At 38.9% G+C, this 9,843-nt stretch overlaps 1 protein-coding gene across 2 annotated transcripts in view; it reads right to left on the minus strand.

Moving 5' to 3' along the window:
* Positions 1-6,208, minus strand: part of UXS1 (UDP-glucuronate decarboxylase 1) — a 48,514-nt gene extending 42,306 nt beyond the window's left edge. Inside the window, exon 1 of one of the 2 annotated variants that reach the window (XM_026707386.2) lies at positions 5,853-6,208. In XM_026707386.2, the coding sequence (XP_026563171.1) occupies positions 5,853-5,952 (100 nt within the window). In that variant the 5' untranslated portion in view covers positions 5,953-6,208. The remainder of the gene's footprint in view (positions 1-5,852) is intronic. The other variant, XM_026707388.2, reaches the window with a different exon arrangement.
* Between the last annotated feature and the right edge of the window lie 3,635 nt (positions 6,209-9,843).

The raw sequence follows: 9,843 nt of genomic DNA on the forward strand, positions 1-9,843 counted from the left end.
CATTATTCAAGCAACCAATCACCAAAACCATCAGCATAACAAACTTTTTTGGGTGTGGGTGGGAGAATACGTCCTTGTTGATTTGCTAAGCACACTGTATATGCACACTGTACATGATTTTTGGTCCTGATGATTGTGACGCTTTCAGAGTGCCTTTTAAGGATGAAGACTTAGAGAAATTTTAAAGACACTGAACTATATTGCAACAATAGATATCAGAGTACATGCAAATACTACCTAAGACCATTCAAATCAATTCCACAGACCATTCAAATCAATATTGTACTTCTGAATTCAGAATAACAGATAGCAGGAAAAAGTTGTATCATGCAGGACAAATGGCTGTCCAATCTCTTCTTTAAAATTCCACAATTCTAGAGGCAAGTCACTGCTTAACTGTTCTCACTGTGAGGAAATTTCTCCTTAGTTCTAGGTTGGATCTCTACGTGATAAGCTTCCATACTTACTTCTTGTCCTGCCCTCAGGTGCTTTGAAGAATATGTTTTATCCCTCTTCTCTATGACAGCCCCTCAAAACTTGGAAGACTGTTACCATGTCAATCCTAGTTATCCTAGATTTACCCAGTTGTTGCAACCATTCATCATATATATTAGCTTGCAGCTCCCTAATCATCTTTAATGCTCGTCTCTGTACCCTTTCTAGCATCTTAACTTTTTTTTTTATCATGATGACAAAAACTGAATGCAGTATGCCAACTGTGGTATTATCAAAGCAGTATAAAGCGGAACTAACACTTCACATGACCCTGATACCTTCCCTTCTAGCTCTATTTTGATTGATTGATTCTATCTCTCTATTAATGCAGCCTAGGATTGCATTGGCTTTTTTGGTAGCTGCACCACACTGCTGGTTCATATTTAAGTGACTGTCCATTAGGACTCCTAGATTCCTCTCACCATTACTGCTTTTGAGCCAGGTACCACTTACAGTATTCTATACCTGTGCATCTGGGTTTTCTTGCTTGTGTAAAACCTTACTTTTCTCACTACTAAATTGCATTTTGTTGGATAAAGCCCAATGTTTAAAAGTGTCAAGATCCTACTGAATCTTGAGCCTATCTTCTAAAGTGTTGGCTGTTCAACCCAGCTTTGTGTTGTCTGAGAATTTGATGTTCCATTCACATTTTACCTACTTTCTACCTGCACACGATGTCCCATTTTTTCTATAGGATTTTAAAAATATATTCACACACAAACACCCCTCTTCTGGGTATTCAGGTACTGGATCAATAGAAGGAAAAGAAATGGTGAGATGGTATCCCTTAAAATGCCACTGCAAAAATCACCTTGGAGTCCTTTCTACATGGCCTAAGCCAGAGGTCCCCAAACTTGGCAACTTTAAGACTTGTGGATTTCAGCTGGCTGGAGAATTCTGGGAGTTGAAATCCACAAGTCTTAAAGTTGCCAAGTTTGGGGACCTCTGGCCTAAACCAGTTCAACAGGGGAATGATTGATCCCACTGTGTTAAGATAGAAAGGAAAAATCCAAAGATAATATTATAGTGCAAACCTTTCTAAAACAACATGGAACGCTTGAAACAGTTCCAGTTGAAACAGCAATATTTTCTTTTACTATCCAAGCAAAAGTAACAAATGTGTGCTTTGTTTGGGACATGAACGACTCAAAATAATTGCTTAAAGCTCAGAACATTATGACTTAGAATTCATCCACATCTCTGATTTTTCTGTATCAACTATTATCAAGCTGTTATGTGCAAGAGAAGTGAAGGTGTTATAAATTATTAAGCAAACTCATTTCCCCTGCAAATTCTTTATTAAGCACAGTATGGTAACAGGCATCTATTTACTTTTTTACCTGATCAGTTTCTAAGATGTCTCACTTCAGTAGAAACAGAGGGGGGGAAACCTGAAGACCTCTGTGCTGGCAGAAGGAAAGAAATATATAAACTACATCTCATACAATAATTAGACAGGCCATACACCATTCTAACTTAGAGCCTGCAGAAGAAGTATCTTCCTGAAATCCAGCAGGGTTAAGGCCAAACAGACTTCCTGCCCATTAACCAAGGTCATTTTAAATATATAAACAGCATCAATAACAATTAATGGAGAAAGACAGAAGCACAATGCCCATTTTGAAACTCTCATACAGTATTCTAAAAACAAACATTCTCATCTGTAACTCCCTAAATGGATAAATGAATTTGCATTTTGCTCCTTCTGGATAAAACTAATGCTTTCCTTGGCTTTCAGAATGCCACCTACTTCTAATAATTATATTTTAATTTACATATCAAATAGAACAATGGCATAACTTCACAGTATATAAAAGAAGTAAAAAAATACTGAACTTTACTAACATGTATCTTCCAAAGATTACAGATATCCTACTACACATCTGTGGGATGGAAATGGTAGACCCTAAGAGAAGTTAAACCCAACTATTGGTTCCATTCAGTAGAGAAATGATGTCCATTTCAACTGTATTATAAACTCTAGCATATGAACTATGAAGCATGAAGCATGAACTATGCTATTTTTTTAATCAAAATAAATTACCAAAAATTACAATTTACTGCAATTTTAATGGAGAAAGTTAAACAGTTTTAAAATACAGATGGCTTTAAAATTTATTTTTATTTAAAAATATTGCTAACGTGTAGTGGTTAAGGTGCTTGTTTAGAAACCAGGAGACTGTGAGTTCTTATCCCATCTTAGGCCTGAAACCTGATTAGGTGAGCTTGGGCCAGTGCCTCTCTGTCAGCTCAACCCACCGCACAGGGTTGTGGGGAAAATGGGAGGAAAGAGTGTCAATTATGTTCACCACCTTGAATTACTTATGAGATAATAAAACGGTTAAAAATCTAATAAATACAGTTAGTTTTCTTATGAAAAGGAGGCATGTGGAAAACAAATTGAAACTAATTAAGTAATATTAAAAAGTACAACTGGTACTTCTTTTAATATCCCTTCACTTGAAACCTTTGGAGATTGTGACACTTTTTGACAACTCTGCAATGTTATTTCAAAGACAAACTATCTAGGGGATAATTTGAGAGAGAACCATTTGCATCACAAATAAATGGCTAGTAGATACCTTAGTATCCTGCAAGGCAGAACAAATATTTAGCAAACATCACTAGTTTCCTTAAACATGCAAAACTGAACCATCATAGGTACTGTACATACTAAAAGGCCTTACTCATTGTTACAAAATTCCTAAAATCAATAGAAAGCAATTATAATTATATTGGAAATTATATTGGATTATATTGGAAAACTCATTCATTGTCCTCATTCATTGTCCATTATATATATATACGGTGTGGTGGTTAAAGGACTAGAAACTAAGGTGGGAATTTTAGGCCCACCTTAGGCACAAAACCAACTGGTGACCTTGGGTGGGTTACCTTCTCTCAGCCCTGGGAAGGAAGCAATGGAAAACCACTTCCAAAAAACTTTGCCAAGAAAACTGCAGAGAGCTTTTCCAGATGGTCTCTGAGAATTGAACACAATTGAATGGAAGAAAAAAAACAGCTTATATCAAAAGCATGTGATCGACAGAGGATTATGGTACAATAAAACAGACTAGACACCAGTATCTTAAGCCTGACTACCAGAGATAACACATAATAAAGCCACAATACTGCAAAACCATAGGCAAGCAAAAAACTTTCTTTAAAGTCAACTTTCTTTAGCTGATGCCCTCCAGGTTAGATTATAATTCTTGGTCAGCAGAACCAGTAAATCTTGTCGTAACTACATAGATGGAGAATATCAGATCTGAAAGGCTATTCTAAGCTTCTTTCTGGTAATATGGAATGTTCCACTGATATGTCTCATATAAAACAAATGTCCTGTATATAAAACAAGTCTATCGATTTTGTTTTCTATCAAGAACCACATTATAATAATATTCAAATATTTGTCATGTAATGTCAGCTGACATTATCCAATCTGATCTTAAAACTTTCAGACTGTAAACAAAGGTTTAAAAAATACAGTTACATGAACCTTCAATTAGGCAGCTAAGTATTGTGATGGCCCAATACTTCCCAACCCAAGAAAGATGTTCTTGGCCTTTCAGGGTGAAATGCTGGCCTTCCATCAACTGTTGCAATTCTTTAGGATACTTATTACACCTCAGAAACTTGTCTTTGTAAATATGAGATAAGAACACATATGGACTCTTTTCGTAAGACACAACACAAGAATTATAATTTAATTCCAAAAATAGCTAGACAGAACCAGGCTGAAGATGGGTACAGACCTGAGTAAATTGTGATTTAGTTGATAATACAATGCAGAACTATGGCTGTTTGCAGCAACCTGTAGCATCTTCAAAATGATAAAACATCTATCTTAATATTACACTGCAAGTTCTCTCCTTAGGTTTGTGTGAAAAGTCACAATGTAAGTATAACATGGCTAGAGCTTTCATGATCCAATACTGCACCTCTGGAATGCACATGAGTATAGGGTCATGATGTTTCAGGTGTCACACCAACATTCAACAACATCTGACAACTATTCTTAAAAGCATGCCCTATTTTCATGCATTTTTCAAAGGCTACAGAGACCGTGTGAGAATGAGGTGTTCCTCACATAATCTCCAGATTCTTCTGAAGTCACGCAAAAGGACGGTGTTCTTGTGAAGCATCTGAAAATCATGTGAGAATGGATCATGCTCTCATGTGGTTTGGGGGAGCTTCAGAGACTGTGAAAGGGCATTCTTCAAAATCACTTCACGAACGAAGGCCTTGTGCAGTCCCAGGTGGGTCGCAGGGGCCTGTCAACAGAAAGAAAATGAGGACACCACCCAAAGGTTACTGGCATATGGTGCTGCGAGGTGGCTTTTTGATGCAGTGGTGGCACTAGGGCTGAAGTCGAGGCAATGCTGCCACTGAGTGCCCCTGTTTAGGGTGGCCTGGATGCAGGGGAGATAAATTGTTTTCTTTGGTTCAGGGATGGGGTGATATGCCAGCAGAGTCAGGTTACGCATTTTCCAAATTTTTGAGAGCCCAAGCCCAAAAGGTTTGCAGTCACTGGCACAGCAGATGCATCAAGTTCAAACCTTGAGGATGTTGAAAACCTGGACAGCAACTAAGGGTTTCAGACCTTTATTCAACTACTCTTCTGGTGGCCAGCAAGTCAGATAGCATATTCCGTTAATTACACCCTTGATACCTGCTCTAGATACCTTGGACTGAATGTTTTGTAATCTCCAGTTGGAATTTGAGCCCAAAACTTCAAGAGGAACCAAAGTCAGCAAACTGGATTCCCATTTATATTTGCTGTGCTCTGTCTTCAAAGGCGAGGATCAGTTGAGGATGTGAAAAAGTTAGTTCCTTCACTGTAGCTTCTTTTTCTCTACATTCAGAGAAAATATATTCAAAACCACAATCATAGCGAAAGAGGCGCTTGTGGTCAGCTGTAACAGCCAGGGCCTATAACCCAGTGACAGATCAGAGGGTGAAAGAATTTTGTTTTTGGACTTCTGAAAAGTTTCAAAGGAAGCACCAGGAACAGAAGGCACAATGAAGAGAGAAGGCAGGACCCTTTTCCTTTTAAAAATAAGACAACCCCTCCCCCAGTAGGAGCCTGCCAATCTCAAGTGAACCCCCCCCCCAAAAAAAAAACCTATGGCAACCCCGGAATTGCTACGGCACGTCTCCGCTCCCTGCGTTGTTGTTGTTGTGCTTTGCCCGCGCTGCATGCAACACCTTCGATGCTGCCTTCGGCCGGGCAAAGGGACGCGCACAAGGAAAGCAGCCTGCCCTGCTTTCCCGGGGCCAGAAAAAGCGTGCCAATTGCCCGGCCTGCCCAAAGGAGCCGGATGAATGAAGTGCCCGTCTCCCGCCGCTCTACTTACAGACGACATAGGCGACCAGGGCGAGCCCCATCAGCAGCTTCATCCTCCGTCGCCTATTGATGGCAGACAGCACGCGCTGCAGCGTCCCTTTACTCAGCATCCCCAGCCGGGTGGGGAAGACTCAGCCGCGAGCAGCAGCGCTCGGCACCGCAAGGCATCAGCTTCACCCTCGGGATCGATCCCTGAGGAGCCGCCGCCGCCGCCTCCTTGCCCGATACAGACCTCCTCAGTCCGCCGCGCCACCAGCGGCAGCAGGAACAGTAGCCAGGCCAGTTCCTGGCAGCGACGTCACGCATGCGCACACGGGCCCTCCACTTTGCTCCCCGCCCTCCCTCCGCTTCAGCCGCTGCTTCGGCAAAGCAACGGGACCCGGGAGGCGGAAGGAAAGAACCCGACGTTGAGGTGGCGGAAAATGAAGTCACTTTTCCCTACTGCGACTGCGCATAAGATTTCAACCCCCCCCCCCCCGCCCCCATCAGAGAAATATATCAGGCGCCTCGTGATTGTTGATGTCAGTGTGTGAAAAATCAAAGGGCCCGCTTTTTTCAGGTTTTACTTTGGATGGAGCTGAAACTATTGTAAAAGCACATTCCCCCCATTGATTGAATCATAATAGATACGGCTGTGCAGTTTTTGGCATTGTCATAGCACCAGGTATATGTATGTATACATGCATATGCCTACATTTGTATAGGTTATGTCACAACCTTTGGGCTGCAACAAGTAATTCAAATGCATGCATGAAAATAAACCAAGATCAACAGATTGTACAAGGTAATAAAATAATTTCCAAAATAGTTTGTTGTTAATTCGACCATAGGGACATTCAAAATACTGCAAGGTTTATTAAGCAACTTTAATTAACATTAAAAGAAAGATTACCAACAGAGTAGATTACCAACAAAATTTAAAATACAACGAAAAGTGGGTTGAAATAGTATATTGGAATTCAACATGATCAAAATTAGCCTGATGTTTTCTTTATGGATGAGGGGGAAAATTATTGGTATGAGTTCTGGAGAAAAGCTTCATGACAAATTTATTATAATGGTACAAAACAGTTTACATTCAGTTTCTTAAATCTGCAAAAAAATGGACATGACAGATCTTTATCCTGGAGAAAGTTCACAAAAAAATAAATCGTTAGGACTGAAAATCTGCACTTGGGATCATCCTACTTGAAGGCTAAGCTTAAAATGAGTATGCCAATTAAAGGTGATTTTGTACAGAGAGTGGGAGTTTTATATGTCCATCTTTCTTTTTGAGAAATACTCAGAAAAAATATTATGATCCCCACATTGCATAGATTCATTGAAATCTTCGCTTTAAATGAACATGAGAGATTTGGAGCACTTTTATACCAGATATTAGTAGTTTTACTTCTAAATAAAACATTGAGAACAATTTATTATGATAGGAACTTGGTGGAGAAGATCTAACACATAATCCTTATAATGATCTTCTCTCTAAAAACTTTTTATCTAGCCTGCATTTTAATTCACTGCTTACTTTTAGATTACTTGACTTCTCTTAACAGTCATTTTTACAGTTTTACTTTAAGAAAATATTACTACCTTGGATCAGCCTTTTTTTACAGCAAGCACATTTGTATTGTAGTCTTGGAGAAAAGGAAGAATGGCAGTGGATATCTTCTGCAACACAGATATCTTCTAAGCTAAGCCTCTGAACTGAAGCAACAAAATTGACAGATTTATCAGAAGCAAGTAAGCTTCTCCAGTAAATAATGCTACTTCACTTCATCTGTGGGATAGATATGACCTTTTAGAGAGGAATCTACAGGCTAAGATTGAGAATCAACAATTTTTAGAGTTTTTCTTCTCTCTGATAGTAAATGTTCCCTCTCCAGAGGCTGTTGTTTGCTCAGCCACCAAACAGCTCATACAGGATGGAGATGAAAGCTCTAATTTTAGGTTCCCGAAAAAACAAAATACATCACATTTTATAACTAGACAGAATCTATTGACAGCACAGACTGTTCATTCAACCTTCGACTTGCTGATTGCAGTTAAAATAAAGTAGATTCTCTGTAAGAATCCTTTGGAAAATGTATTGAGAGCCAATCAAAGAAAATCACTCACCCTGCCAAAGCAAATGGTTTGGGTCTAAATTGTGTCCTGCAAAGGAGGACCTCAACCCTGAATTCAGTCGTCTAAGGGGAAGTGACAGGAAAAAAAAGAAGCAAATGTTTCTTACAAACTAATAACTGCAAATTCTATATAACAGAGTAAACAGAGGCAGGTGGAGTCTAAAAAGGGCATTGCCAAGTCCAGTTACTATGCTGTGAAAGGCAACCAATAGACTTCCACCTGGAGGCAGTTAAAGTGAGTCCTGTTGACATTTGGGCAGGCTGCAGTATATTCTTTAAAATGAATCCTTCTTTGAGTGCTTTCCCAAATTTCCCAACTTTTCCATTATAAGAAAATCATTTCACTTTTAACTCAGTGCAGTCATGAGAGTATTTATCTTTGCTTTACTTTATCACACAAAAGTATCTCCACTCAGACAACTTCAAGGACATCTTATCAACAGAGCCTCTGCAGGAGAAAGATTTATGTAAACAATTTGTCCAATTCATAGCAACACAGCTCTCTAATGAACCACTAGAAGAAGGTTTGATTAACTCTTTTAGTGCCTGGTTGAATATAGACTAGGATGACATCATTAAAAGGCTGGATAGCCTGAGAAAATATTTAACTACAACCTGTAAAACAACTAAGCCATTAATACGTTTAGCACAATTAATTATGCGGGATAATAAAAATTCATCTTGGGGAAACAAAGAGATTGTGCTGTTGAGGAGGAGCAATTTATCTGCACTGTCACAGCTGCCTTGAACAAATCAGACTCACAAAACTCCAGCACAGAGCTTGAAAAGAACATTTCTGTTTTTAATTCGTATTCGAACAATTGTCTAAAATGACCAGAATCCTCAAAATCAAAATTTTTTTTTACAGTTACTCAGGTTCATGAGTAACCTCCTGATAATTTTAACTTTCAGAATTCTGTCTCTTCAGAAGTTATGCTTATTGGTGAGACTCATCAGTCCACCATAAAGTGGACATTGATATGTCAGGATTCATAGTGCTTCTGCATGACAGCATGTAAACCAGTAGAAGGTAAACACTTTAAAAATACTAACATGGAATCTTGCTGGCTGGTATCATAATAGAGGCTTCAATTGTTTTGGTCCTCTGTATGGGAGGATATAATTCTTGTACAAGAAACATGGGCAGCTGATGATCTCCTGCTTAATGGGATCATTCATATAAAATGGAAGCAACTTAGACAGAGGGCCGTGGTGGGCTGATAGGTGGTTGATAGGTCATCTCTTGAAAAGTAGCACTTACTTTAAAGCATTTACTTACAACCCTCCTTTGAAGCAAGTGACTATGGCCCTGCTACTTAGTTTGGGTACTAGATCATTGTTAATTATTAATGTTAGTCCCCTCCATTACAAAGAAAAACTGAAATCTGTGTTGAATGGACAGAGCTATGTTGACAACCTTCTGTTGGATTACCCAAATGCTAATATAGTGCAGGGAAGGGGCTTTAATGCTTGGGCCCTGATTATTATACACTGTGAATTCCACAAGTAACTACCAAATCAGAAATTCAGTTTAACTCGCACCACTTTTTTATCGTGTCTCCAAAGTTAAAATATCAAATTATATTGGATTCTACCTTGCAAAAATGACAAATAGGTTTAATCTCCTTGTAATAATTTCAAAGGAGACTACCCAGGCAAACTTACATTTATGGCATGCATCAGAACAAGTACATTTATTTATTTGTTTGTTTGTTTGTTTGAAGCCCATCTCACTTCAATTTAACCCTAATTAAATACTAATTATTATAAACCTGCTACTTTAGGGGAAGCATTTCAGAATACTTTCCCATTTAAGTAGTGGTAGCAAACATTTTCCCCTTTGCATACATTTGAAGCCTGCCACTTGGCAGACATATCTGGAGG

Source organism: Pseudonaja textilis, chromosome 8, assembly GCF_049901715.1.
Source record: "Pseudonaja textilis isolate UNSWEBS1 chromosome 8, rPseTex1.2, whole genome shotgun sequence".
In the NCBI taxonomy this organism is placed as follows: domain Eukaryota; kingdom Metazoa; phylum Chordata; class Lepidosauria; order Squamata; family Elapidae; genus Pseudonaja; species Pseudonaja textilis.